This window comes from Apaloderma vittatum, unplaced genomic scaffold, assembly GCF_000703405.1.
Source record: "Apaloderma vittatum isolate BGI_N311 unplaced genomic scaffold, ASM70340v1 scaffold35932, whole genome shotgun sequence".
NCBI classification, from domain to species: Eukaryota; Metazoa; Chordata; class Aves; order Trogoniformes; family Trogonidae; genus Apaloderma; species Apaloderma vittatum.
Genome location: NW_009702548.1, coordinates 1 through 14,218, shown reverse-complemented (window position 1 = coordinate 14,218; position 14,218 = coordinate 1). Strand labels below are relative to the sequence as shown.

Genomic DNA, 14,218 nt, shown 5'->3' with positions numbered 1-14,218 from the left:
TCCTGCTGCGGGCTGAGAGCCGCTTCCTCTGGGGCCCACCATCGCAGCTCTTAAACCAGCCGGAGCGCTCTCCGCTGAGCGAAGCCGGGCACTCCCTTCCCCGCCACGCTGAGCTCTTTATCTCTGCCGCCCCGGTGACCCTGGGAAGCCGTGCAACCGGAAAGCGGAGCCGAGCCCCCCGCACGGCAACTCAGCTGACACGCAGCCTTTGCTGGGCTGTAAAGGAAAATAATTCCCCGGGCAGCACTTCTGCACGTCCCTAGGCCTTGCTGCAGGCACTGAGAGATGTTGGCAGCACCGGTGCTGGACTAGAGACCTCACGGGTTGTGGCCACGCAGCTTATTTGAACGGTTATTGCAAGAGCCTGAAGCAGGGAGTAAAACTGGGGTTGGTGGCATGGGCTGAGCTGGGCAGAGGAAGCTTTCACAGCACCTGGCTGCGAAGATGGATTTCACCAGCTCCAAGAAATACCAAACAACGTGGCAAAAGAGCAGCCACGAATGCAAGCGTCAAGTGCGAGGCTGGAGGAAACAACTCTGTAAACACCTTGTTCCTGCATTCTCCTCCTGCTCTGGGCCTGAACTCTCCGTGGTCACTTGGGGCTGAAAATAAACCAAGCTCATTCAAACCAGGGCCAGCAACAGAGCTTTCTTTAGAAAATGCAGGTGTGGAATGTGACCTTTTCTCCATCGTGGAGCAGGCCTGCGTGACCCTAAATCAGCTGGTCTGCTGGCTAGCAGGCTGCTAGGGCTTGACACCCACAAGACAGGGAACTCTGAGTAACTGCTGTCACAAGAACAGCAGCTTTGTAGACTTGGCTACAAAGCAGGAGAAAACAAGGAAGTTGCTATGGATATAACCCAGGAACGTGTCAGCACACTGGAGCTGGGCTGATACGAGCAGCATTCAAAACCCTGTTAGGTGTGACACCAAGTTATGTTGCCTTCAGAGCAAAAAATCAGACCTTTGATGAGTCAGAGGCAATTGCTCTACATGCTCAAAAGCACAGTGATTCATTAAAGAAAAAAAAAAAAGCAGCTCACAGAGCTATTTATCTGTGTTTTCATGCTGCACATGGCATCATCCCGTAACTGCTCATACAGTGCAAAGCTGTCCGTGATCTGAGCAGAAAAGGCCAGCGGATCATCCTTCCGCTATTATGGACATGATGACACTAAGATTTCAAACAACCCTCAAGATGAGAGACATTCTCTGGAAACATCTCATGGGAGCAGTAACATGGGGTGGAAAAACCCCTCTTCTGTCAGGAGAGGTGTGCAGATACCAAACCACTGAGCAACCCGTCAGAATTGTGCCCGATAAAGCAGGACATGGCAGCTAACGTGATAAAATAAGGAGATTTAACACTATGAAGGGCAAAGCTCCGGCATGGAAGAAAGCACGGACAATTCTCCAAAGTGACTGAGGAAAAGAAAGAAAAGCCGGCATAGATGGGAAATGTGCTTTTTCACCAGTGGATCCTGCAAGATCTGTTTAAAGCACTTCAGTTTAGTGGCTTCAGGTTGCAGCAAAGCTCCTCAATGCAGAGGCACCGCAGGATTTCAGCACTGGCTGACGAGCAGCATTAATGAGGCTCTGCAACCAGCTGCATTAGCGAAACCTCATGGCGCACATTTTCACAGCACCTGCCAAAACCAGCCCTGCCTTCCCGGCACTGTTTGCCCTTCACTTTTCCTTCAGCAGCTAAATGAATCTTCATTTTGTCCTTTTGAAGAAAGAATCCTCACCAAAACAGAGAGAGGAGTGATTTTTGGTTGGGGACAGGAGATTACAAAATATAAAGGATGCTTCACACCTTTAGGCCCCATTTGCTTCTACAACAGGCAACAAAGCCCTCCTGCCGCATGAAAACAGCACCTTCACTGCACAACAGCGTGACCCGAGTTGGGATTTTTCACAACCTGTGCCCTACAAGAGAATAACACATTGGAAGGGACCTTGGGACATCATCTAACCTTTACTCCCAGGACACTGTTGGCTGCCTTTGCCTTCAGGGCGCGTTACTGGCTCCTGTTCAACCTGTCCACCAGCACCCTGTGTCCTTCTCTGCAAAGCTCCTTCCCAGCCAGCTGGTCCCCAGCACAGGGTTATTCCTCCCCAGGCGCAGGACTTTGCTGAACTTCACAAGAGTCCTGTTTTCCTATTTCTCCAGCATGCTGAGGTCCCTCTGAACAGCAGCACAACCATCGGGTAAGTCATTCTTTTCAGTTTTGCATCATTTGTTGTCTTGTTGAGGACAGGCTATGACCCATGTATTTAATGAAGATATTCAACGATATTGACCCCCTACGGCCACAGTCAAAATGAAGGCTTTAGACTCCATTTACACAGACTTGCCAGAGAAAAAAAAACAAAACAAAACAACCCAAAACTTCCCTCCATCTCCCACTCCTGGGAACGTGTTTTATTTTGTGCCGTACCCTGACACATCACTTTTGCTGTGTCTGCAACAGGAGGTTGCAAGAAGAATGACACCTTCACAAAAGAGCTACGGACACGTGGCTAAACAAATTAATGACATTAGGGCACACAGACAAAATGCAATAAACCGTAAAAGATGCAAGCTATTTACTCTCCAATAATGCATAAACAGAGTTAGCTAATTTTCTACAGAAAGGGGAGCACCAGGGAGGGTGCAAAGATTAAAGCAGGCTGGAAAATATGTGGATTTGTTTTGATGGAAACTTCATGACTTGCTCTGGTGTAGAATCAGGTGTGGAAATGACTTCACTGCAGTTATGGAGTTACATAAAAAGACTAAATAATAATCAGAGGAGAATCCGCATTCCTTGTTTTATTAGATGAAAATGCCAGTCTGATTTCAATTCTTTAGTAGATTGATACAGTTTTAGCCCATTGGCCATACTGATAAGATCAGACTGGAAATAAATTAGAGAATGGTGAAGAGAAAGAATTGGAATCACAGTTCCATCACTGTTTTTCAGGATACATTTCAGGGTATTTCCTGCATGTTTGTTCTGGTACGTTTTACAATATGAATTTAGAGCAGAACAAGCACGCATTCCAGTGTATAATTCAAACTCTGCGGAGACATGCATCTCCGCAGCAGTGCAAGAGGAGGAGCTGCACTAGTACCTGCAGCACAGAGTCCACCCGTCAGTAAAACAAAGTGGCTGCCACCCTGTCTTTACTTTGGCTAACATCTGGTTCTTAATTCTTTGTTTAATTAATAGTGGTAACCCCAACTAAAGAGATTATCAAAGCCAAAAGAACGCTTAACCCTTTAGCGGTAATGAAGACACGCATGTGAATGCAAGAAGTGCAAAATGAAACAGAGCCAACATCAGCGGCCTGTCCTAGGACTCCCAAAGAGCTGAGTCAACCCAAGCGCTGCAGTGAAGTGAAAACTGCTCGCGTAGGCAGTGAAGGAACACAGATTTCTCTGCCTCCACCGAACTGGAAGAAACCAAAGGGCTTCACTCTTTCACAATCACGTTCTCAGAGAGGCAAAAGCGAAACATACGCTACAGAAACTGATTCAGTGAGGAGAGAATACACGTGAGCAGACACCACGGATTTAGTTTCTTATTTAAAGCTGCAATTCCTTATTCCGACACCCAGTTGCTCAACATACCCTGGGCCATACCAAAGAGCGAGAGAGAAAAAGTCACTGAAAAGGCAGGAGAAGTTTCCAGCACCTCTGAGATCAGGGCAACGTCAGTTAAAGCAACAGAGCTACAACTTCTGGAGCTTGAGTCAGAAATCAGTGCATGTGTGGGAGAACTTGGCAGTAACAAGTTAACATCGACGAGGAGAGCAGCGTTGATGCTGGCTGAGAGCATCCCCTGGGGAAGCAGCTCCTACTCAGCCACAGTGCAACAAACTCCCTGTGTGACTCTAACAATTACATGAAACCTACAGCCCACACGTCACTTGTGAAAAATCAGTTAACTGTATCAAATGAGTATGTTAAAAGCACACATAGGAAGATTCACCTCTTTTACTAATAGGTGAGTGAGTGACTGCTGCTTATAGCTTTGATTTTTAAGTGACTAACAATTTCAGAGGCTTTAAAGAAAGTGCTGGAAAAAGTCATACCATCCGATTAATGGCTGCATGTCAGACCAGGGAGAAAGAGAACTCAGGGTTACTTGCTGTGTTTTGTCCAGGTTCTCAGCACTTTCCAGCAAACCGTACCTTTGCCTAAAGCACCAACGAGCAGTTTTTCCATCTCTACGTAAACCACAATACACAAAATTCCAATTCCAGACACAGCTGCATCTTACAGCCCGGACCCCTGCCATCCCCGAGTCCCCTCAGGAGCTGTTGTTTTCAGGTGCATTTCTCACAGCTCGTGAGAGTTTGCATGAGGCTCTGGAAGCTTATCAGTATCGCAGTTTTTAATCAGCTGAAACAGGAACTCGACCTGTTTCTCGTAATTCTTGACTGAGATTCTCTCATTCAACCCATGGATCCTGGAAGAAAAAAAAGAAAAAAAAAAGTTTTTCCATTCCACTGTGCATTTGTAAAGATCCACCTGCATACACCCATCACCCTACTTTCCTGTTCACTTCATAAAGCAACACACAACGTAAAAATACAGCAATATACACCAAACACTGCACAGTAACTGCACTGCTACTGATTCTAAGGCTCAGAGCACAAAGCCCACAGTGTACATGAAAAAGAAAAACCATTATTCCAGCTCTCTGCCCATTCCTTGGCCATTTAAGTCACTGTCCTGCACAGCTATGAGAACATTCTACTCCTCTGTCACCTGCACCTCACTAAAAGGACAAATCCAGTATGTGCTACAAACAGCGCTCCCCTGCATGATGACGTTCTCTGTTACCGCTTTACTCCACAAAACCTAACTTCCAGCTTTAAGGAGCAAATATGTCCAAACATGTAGATAAATCTCTTTAGCGAGGCCAACTACTACCACATCACCTTTCCCACTGCTGCTGTGCATCAAGGACTCAGCCAGCCTCACGGCATCGCCGTGCTACCAAACGGGACACCTAAATGAGGCCTTGTCTGAAGAAGAGCAAAGGCTAACGCTCTCCCAGGGTTAATTACCATCTCCTAATTTGTGCAGCACCCAAATCTGCAGGAAATGGGTGGCCTAACAGAATGTGAGGCAACACCACCACCACGCCAAGGTATACAAGGTTGGGTTTCCTTCTTCTCCCTAACGCATATCGGTTTTCTCTTTCACTAGTCCCCACCCCAAACAGCTGTGCCCATGCAGACGGTACCTGGGAAGATCATCTGGTTTCAAGAGCAGTGGGTTAAATCGATAAATGGCATTTGTGACGTTAGTGAAATGCCTGCTGTCTGTGTTTCCAATACACGTGCCTGGAAAACAAACCTCGCGTTTACTTTGCATCAGAGCAGCAATTTAATGACCCACACTTTTCCCAGGAGAAAGGAAAGGCATCTGATAACAGTTCCATCTAAACCCCAGCTACATCAAAAGCAAAATCACTTGAAACAGTTTATTGGTACATCCTGGAAGACCATTCTCCTTCATGAACAGGAGGAGCTGAACACACCATTCAATCACTCTGAAAGTCACCGTGAAAGTTTAAGCCTCAAGCTGCAGCCCAAGCAACAGTGCAGAACTAGGAAGGAGCTGCGAGAGAGGGAAGGGGCTGGGATTGCAAGGAACAATACAGAAACGCAGGAATGGCTTTGCCAGCTATGAAAAGAATGAAAGAAGAGCTAAAGCAAGAAGACCTCCTACCCTCCCTCACAATTCCTTTCTTCCCTGAAAAAGATTCCTTTGTATGTGCAGAGAGTCAAATTCAAGGCTCATTGTTTCTGTCAGTTTCCTGTTTGCTTTTTTACTTCCACTATTAAAAACCAACATAAAAACCTTTAAAACATAAAGAGGGAATGGAATAAAAAGAGGAAAAAACAGCTGTTTCCAGTAGTTAACAGCTGGGGTGGAGCAGTACACAGAAAATGGAAACAAGTCAATATTGGGGGGCAGGGGAGAGAAAAGCAGAGCGGAAGCCGGAGAGGAAACAATAATCATCATGTGCTTGCTGTTACCTGGCACAACGCTATCAACATCTGGGAAAGTATCCAGAATGGTCCTTTGAAAAATATGGACTCCAAACGTCTGCTCATCCCAAGGACTGATGGGGAGCGGGTCAAAGGCTTCCACTACATCAATCTTCACTCTGTCATCAGCAACAGTGTTTCTAACTGTCTCTAGCACCTACGGGTAAAACAGAGATTAAACAGCAAAAGAAATGAGCAAGCAGCCCTTCTAGGTGTCAGCAAATCTTCCCCTTTCCAGAAAACATTTGCCCATGAACTTCCAGTTGTGGCTGCAAATACAGATGGAGAGTTAGGACTGAAACGGTGTGGTTTCCTCGTACTCCATAGATGCCTATAGATGCTAATTTTGTTAACCTCGGTGCAATCAGCTGCCTATCCCTGTCTCAAGGCACTCCTGAACTGCTTCAGTCCTGAAAGGCAGCTGGTCAGCCTGCTGCTACTTGGTCACCCAAGCCAATAACCTAAAAAAACCTTCCAGAGACGCAAACTCTTACCTTGGCTGGACAGTGCCGTCACACCTACTGAAGCACGCAATACTCCCATATTCTCAAAGGTCACAAACCTTAACACTTCCATTCCAAACTCACATATGATCCATGTGCTCTTTGGCACAAAAAGATTTCTAAAATCTGCCCCATGTAACTGTAAGGCACGCTTCCAAGTCTGGGCTGCCTCTTGCTCTGCTCCACATTCAGCAGCCCCAATAAACAGCACACTCTGCACCCCAGCTCAGAGGAGAGGACGTTACATAAGCTGTTTCTGACAGCATCCCAAAGGAGCAATTCCCCAAACCTTCCCCTTCTACTGCTTGTATGAATACAGGGAGAGACCAAAAGAGGATTCTTGTAGCAGAGATCTGCTGCCACAACTGCCACTCTGTCAGGGAGTGGGGGAGAAGAGCCCCCGTCGGGGACTCAGCGAGTTACCTCAGCGGCCGTCTCTGCAGAGTGGATCCGGAAGTTCACAGTCGCTTTTGCAGAAGATGGGATGACATTTATCTAGAAAAACGTAAGGACCAAATCTTAAAGGGAAGTTAAAAACAGACTGTCAACTGCAAATTGAGAAAGTGCTCAAGCTCCAGGCCTCATTAATCCTTCCCTGTTTCCACAAATATTAAGTGTGAGATCTCTTTCTCTCCTCGGTGTTAGAATACTGTAAAGCTCATCTATAATGCAGGTAACTGCACAAAGGAAAATTCACCAACTGAAAAAAAAATGAAGTTAGCTGTTATACAGAAGTTTTGCTCTAGAGATAAGCCCTCTTCCTTCGGAAACCTTAAACCAAGACATTCGGAAAATTTGGGGTTTTTTATGCTGTATTTTTACCTCATTGTCATATTAATTCTTCCCCAAGTATGAAACACGTAAGTCGCTTAACAAATGATATTCTTTAGAAAAGAAAACAACACAAAAAACCCCATCAAACCAGGGTGTCACTTCTCTGCTGGCCACTCAGTGTCACTGTTCAGCCACTGCACCTTGTTTTCTTGTCCAGTGATGCTTTTCAGTAACAGGTTTTTTTTTCAGGGACACACCAAATCAGTCTGTTTATTTTCCAGGGCTACGGTATTTTGGGATAGTTACACCCCCTTATCAGGGCAAGATCTGGCTGTACCAGCCAGAACCTGTTATCTCACAGTCCAAGGTGCACACCAGCCCCTACTCAGATGAAGGTAAACGCTGGACCCGTGCTCACAAACACAAGACCCCATCTGGGCTAGGGAAGTGTTCGTGGCTGTGGCAGCTTCAAATCATGTCACGGATACTTTGCTACACAGAAAACATCCTAAAATACGAACAATCTTAACACTGCTTTACAGAGATCTTTTTGTGACAGAGATCAGGTACTTCTGAAAGGAAGTAATTTTCAACGGTAGCTAAAGCCAAGTCACATCTGAAGTAAAACTGAGACTGGTGGCGACACCCCATTGGATCTAAGATCAGGGCCCAAACTCATCTTGTAGCTTAAAACGAAAAGGTGGAAACCAAATGTCCTAATAATCCCATAGCACTACGTGGAGAAAAATCAATGAAACTACCTTGATTCCTGCGTTGAACATCGTGACTGCTGTAGTAGTTCGAATCAAGGCATTGGTGGAAGGTTTCCAGGCAAGAACTCTTACAAAAAATGAAAAAAACCCAGAAAGGTTTAATATTGAGAAGGCCTAAGTACCATGATTACATAGACAATTATCTGAATGATGGCCTATCCAATTAACAAAGTGGTTATTAACGCCAGAGCACTGACACTGTCTAAACTACAAAATGGGATAATGACTCCTTAGGAAGATTAGAAAAGGCTGAGAATGGTCATCAAGGATATATTTTCTTACCTGCTGACAACAGGCGAAAACAGCCAGAGATTGCTCATGATGACATTGAGAGGAAACCTGAACTAAGTGGAAGAAACAAAACCACAAATTAGAAAGTTTCTAGTTTTCAAGAAGACAGTGTAGTCACTTGGCTGCTGTTGAAATAATTCCAGCAGAAACCATTACCTGGGAGAAAGGCCAGATTAAGTCTTCTCCTTTCCAGGAGCTACGTCACTACGCTCTACATTCGCATGCTGGGTTACTCCTCGCTCACTAATATGAAAATGTGAGAATGAAATCAGAGCTGCTGCCTCACCTCTGGCGCAAGGTGCTCCATCATCATGAGTTCTGGCCCGTGGCCAAACATGTCGCGCAAAGGATTCTGCTCCAGTCTACGGCAAAGCAAATCACATTTGAAGCTTTAGAAAATATCTGGCTATTATTGCTCCACAAGGTTGATAAGAATTAGATTTCTGAAATGCATTCATTTGAGATGCAAACACACTTTCATCTCCCGGTAAGTAAATCTGCACGTACGGCTCTGCAATAGATTTCTGAGCGTTCCAGTCACACAGAAAGACTTTTGTTCAAGAACAGTTGAAAAAAAAAAATCCACAAGTCTGACTCTTTACAAGGAATACATGGCAATCTAGACGTGTACCACATCAAATTCCATCACAGCCGGCCATATTTTTTCTAAAATACGTATCTGTTAGCCAATCTGATACCTACGCAGACAAGTAATGAAATGATTTACTCAGTCACGTTCTGACTCTACACCATGTTTATTGGCTTGGATAATTACCAGCTAGAGGCAGCAGGTACATGCAAGAATAAATTCCAGAGAAATTCTGCAGCCCAGCCAAAGCACCCTCTATCACTACACAGTAAATTACGGTTGCCAGCGTGATGCACCAGTTATCCTGGCTTTAAAGAATCAGCTGACACTAGGAACAGCTGAACTGGGAAGTCACTCCAGACACTTGGCACCTGTCCCTTTGCTGGGGATTGCATTTCTACCCTTCAAAGCGAGCTGCAAACTTACATTTCAAATATACATAGGGAATTTGCAAAATACCCTAAATACAAATACTTAAAAAAGAAAGTCAGATATTCGTGACTTAGGAGTCTACTTGATTGTCTCTGATGTTAGATGACAGGGAAGCTCCTACCTGGACATCGCTGCCGCAAGGATGCCGATACTTGTCTCCTTAGGAGGAAAGGATGAATGTCCTGGTTCTTTTTCCACAGTGAAGTTCAGTGTTATTGAACCCTTTTCCGTGATAGCAATTCTGGTCAACGATAAATAAACACATGATTAGCACAACTCCAAACACACATGCACAAACTACAGGTAAATAAAGCTACTCTGCATATTCTTAATATTATTAAAAACACCAAAGAAGCTGCAAGAATAAATCCTTAACACAGCCTTTAGATGCTTGGAGGACTGATGTCTTGGCTGCTTCTCCACTGAGCAGACTCTACAGCATAAAATTAACAGGCTTGCACCAGCAAGAGCAGAACATTCTGCTTTTGTCAGCAGAGCTGTGATGGACAGCAAGCAAATGCTGAAGGTCCTTGGCTTGCACTTTGTGCCACTGCTGGAGCTTTAGCAGCACCAGCACCGCCACGGGCCTTGAAAGCATACTTTACTGACATTAACAAGGTCATTTCTCACAAATTAATTCTTGAAATTCGATCACTTTCATCATGGTTAATTGAGTTTTCTCTTACTCACACAGCTACTGGCTTCTCCACTCCCGCAATGATGCCATCGAATACTGCACTTCCTTCATCTAGTAAGAAGGAGAGCTTCACCCCTCTGCCTTCCAAGAGCGCCGCAATCTTCATCGCTCCCTTCCGACCAAACACCTGCGAGAACCCAGCCGGAGGAGCCCATCAGGGAAGAACACTGGGAAACATCTCGCTGTTGACAGTGACCAGTACTACAATGCAAAGAACACAAGAAACCCCCCAGCGAGCAGCTCTAGAGCAACCCGTTAATAAAAGATTCCTGCCAGCAAAATTCGTGGGAGATGGTCAACGGCTCGGCAGCGGATGAACTGACACCTGCCCTGAGGAATGCTTTCACTCCTGAGTCACTGAGCGGTGCTTTGAATCCTAGAGGTTCTTGCAACCAACAACATCTCAGAGCTATGAGCTCCACAGACGAGTCATTTTAAAGAGATATTCATTTTAACTATGAACAACTCTTTGTGTTCATATTTTGAAAATGAACAAACACCATCTCACCTGTCTCTTTGTACCATTTAGCAGTGGGCACACTCACAACAAAAGTGCAACATTCTTGCTAACTCCTCCTGATCATTTGGAACGACCACGCACACCTCGAGCCAGCTTTCCACGTACTCTACGTACTTCCCGTGACTCCTGCTGCACCTTCCATGCAGAAAAGAATCGGAACCAACACTTTGCTCTGTTCTTTTCCCTCCGCTCATCACACCAAACCCTTTGTCAATGTCACCTAAAGCCAAACAATCAATATGTAACTACAACCAAGTGCCTGACACAGTATCAACCCACATAGCGAAGAAAAACAGGAAAGACTTTTCAGCTAAACAGTGTTTAAACAGCTTTGTTACATGCATGAACAATGCAAACAACTCGTTATTTTGATGAAATGAAAGAAAATACCTCTTCATCGTGTCCGATCCCAACATAAAATGATCTGCGGGGTCTGTAATTTCTTCTCAGCAAAAATTCTAGAGCTTGCAGAATACCCTGTGGAAAAAGAATTTGGAATGAATTGTACCGTTCTGGTGTGTTAGTAAGAATAAACGCAAAGAATGCAATGTAACGTAAAAAAATACAAGGCATTCACAGTCCTTAAGGAGACTTTGTCCTGTTCACAGCTGAGCTTTTATTTCTAGAACTCCTACTGATGATATTCCTGCTCTCTGGAGAACACACTGCAATGCTTTTGATCACTAATGTTTAATACTTGGCACGCTACGCCCTGTGAGTGTACAAACACAAAATACAGCGCAGGCTCGTTCTTGCTACCGACGCAGTGGGTGACAAACTGCACAGGAAGCACGACAAGAGTTGTAATTACCCAGGGAATTCACTGTTCCTTCAAACTGTGTCCTACACACCGTTTGGCTCCGACTCGAGCTACCCCATCCATTTGTTTTAACACGCAGCAAGTTTTGTACGAAAAGTGCTAAGATGAAACAGGAGAACGAGAAACCTAACCTGAAGAACAAGACATGAAATCTCCCACTTGCTACATTATTCATTCTCACCCGTTTTTTTCAACTTGAAGCTAGTTAGCTTTCTACATGAGAACAAATTACATTGCCTTTCCCTTGTCAGCACCCTTTTTTGCTGTGTTCTCCGAAATAGTTGATTTTTATTGTCCATCTGTGGAGCCACTTGTGCAGCTCACAGCAGAAGGAAGCACCAAATCCAAAGTTTAAGTTGCAAGGCCTTGAAATGGATGATTAAATAAACTACTGAAACTTTCTGGGAGTACAGGCCTATGCCACAATATGCAGCCACAGAATCTGTGACACGGGTTTGCTAAACATCTCTTTAAATTTAAGTACAGGGCTGTCATGGAAGTAATCTTTGCAAGTCACAAGGGACTATCTTCCTTATTAATTTTCCCATCAACCTTTTCCCAAATGAGAAATCCTATGCAGATCAATCTTTTTTTTTTTTGTACATTATTCCTCCCATTTAGCACAACAGCTCTTTGTTCTTCCACAGACTAGATAAAAGATACAAGGTTATTTGACTATAATATTAAATAAACATTGTTTATTTTGAAACTCAAGCCTTTTCAAAGGGCAAAATTTGGCTTTGAATGCCCGTGACACCTAGGAAAAAAAAATGAAGTCTATTCCTGATTTTAAATGCAGCATTTGACAGAAAATTTAAATATGATGTTTAAATAAATACATCTGTATTAATAAATGCGTTTTCTGTATCTTCTACAAATTTTAACTCTGCTTTCTTCAGTAATAGAAGACCACCTGACTTCATCTCTAGGAAAACTTGGGAGAAAACTGCAGAGCTTAAGAGTTTATCACAAATATCCTGCATTTAAAGAGAGGCAAGAGAGACAATAAAGGAAACTTTCAGAGAATAGGTTCCCCCAGTCTGCCTTTTTCAGGCTTTGTATGTCTCTGAAATGATATTACCAAGACGACGTACTATGGCAGAGTTTTTGTTATCCAGCGTTCCTCGTCCATAGATGAAACCTTCATGCTCTGCAGCTGAGAAAGGAGGGAAATCCCAGCCCTCCGGGGGGGCAGGCACAACGTCCATGTGTGCAAGCAGCATATAGGGCAGCAGCTCAGGGTTAGTACCCTGAACAGTAAAGAGATGGCTGTATTTCCCAACAATTTCATGCTGAATGAACTTTGAAGAAAATACAGCCGGGAAGACTGTTAAGAAAAAAATTAAAAACATGTGAAAAGGGAAAATTAACAATAATGTCCAACTTTATCACTATATACTCCACAGAGCAGTCATCTACTCCGCCTCAGTGGGAGCACTGTATGGACTGACCACAACAAATCTGCTGCAGGAGGCAGACGTGCAGCTTCATTCTCACACTTCTACCAACCCATTTCACTTTGTATTTAAGACTTTCCTAAGCAAAACCAGGAACTGTTGTTCACCGGCAGTGCTGCAGCTGTTCTGCAGGTAGCAAAGCCAAAAAAGCAGGCTGAAGCAGGGGCAGTCTTCTCTTTTTTTTTTTTTAATGACAAGGTCATTTAACCATCTCAAGAATCAAAAACCACATTGGCAAAACCCACTTTAACCTCTGTTTCAGCTTCAACCATTGATAAACCAAAGTACACTGTTGCAAAGGAGACTTTTGTGTGTTGTTTTGCCAGTCCTTTCTTGAGAAAAACCAAAAGAAATGTTTGTTCCATTATATTCAAGAACCAGATATACTCTCTTCAATTTGTTTACAAAAATAAAATCAAGCAGTAGAGATTGCCAAGAATGACAGTTCAGTACCTTCCTGAATGTAGGTCCCAAATTCTGCCATGGCTGTTGTATTCAAATCCTCCGGAGATATGGAAACGGTTGGGATTTTAATAGCACCTTTAACGAAACACAAACCAGAAACCATTCAACACCAAAATCAGTCAAACAATACTAGAGTTGCACTTCAAAAGGGAAAGTACTATCTACATTCCTGAATATTTTCCAAGCTTTAAAGATTATTTCACAGGACAGTAAGAGCTGCCACTATTCAAAAAGACTGATGGACTGCAGCTGAGCTGTGCACTTGCAGCGCACCAGCGTTTCCCCTCAGCTTCAGCCAAGGTATTTCTCTAGATACTCCAACTCCGTTTTTCATCCTTAAGTGCTGAATGAGATTGCTAGAAACGCTACTGTCCAGAAGCAGCTGCTCTTCGCTGGGCTGACCTCATTCCTCACAGTCATAAACTATTCTGGCAGCTAAACAGGTGGCTTAGTTGGCAGTTCAAAGTTCTTTTTCAATAGTAAGTCAGGTTGGGATGGCAAGATCATTATTCACACTGCTCTAACCTATTAAGATATATAAACAGAGAGGTCTTGTGTTGGTCCTTCTAGTCTGCTCTGTCATTTCAACGGGGCTCAGCAAGGCCGCTCTCCAAATTTCAGTCACTGTTAGGCAAAACACGGGTATAACCGAGCCCCAGTCACAGCTGCCTTTCCCAACAGCATCTGCCAAGCAAGGTTAAAGGCTCTTTCAAAGGTCACGTTATTCAAGAAGAAACCAAAAAATAAGTATGTCCCATATCTGTGCATTTTCCCATTTAAAAAGCACGTAAACAAGATTTGCTAAGCCATCAATCTCACAAACACGAGATTTACAGAACCCAGCGG

At 44.1% G+C, this 14,218-nt stretch overlaps 1 protein-coding gene across 1 annotated transcript; it reads right to left on the bottom strand.

The window, feature by feature from the left end:
• Positions 1 to 4,280: 4,280 nt before the first annotated feature.
• PM20D1 (peptidase M20 domain containing 1) lies at positions 4,281 to 13,445 on the bottom strand. The gene is made up of 12 exons (XM_009864291.1): positions 13,361 to 13,445; positions 12,545 to 12,777; positions 11,021 to 11,107; positions 10,104 to 10,237; positions 9,535 to 9,654; positions 8,679 to 8,754; positions 8,384 to 8,445; positions 8,090 to 8,168; positions 6,978 to 7,049; positions 6,040 to 6,208; positions 5,241 to 5,340; positions 4,281 to 4,457 (listed from the first exon to the last, which is right to left on the bottom strand). The coding sequence occupies exons 1-12, from the start codon at positions 13,389 to 13,391 to the stop codon at positions 4,328 to 4,330; spliced, it is 1,293 nt and encodes a 430-aa protein (XP_009862593.1). The 5' UTR covers positions 13,392 to 13,445; the 3' UTR covers positions 4,281 to 4,327.
• Between the last annotated feature and the right edge of the window lie 773 nt (positions 13,446 to 14,218).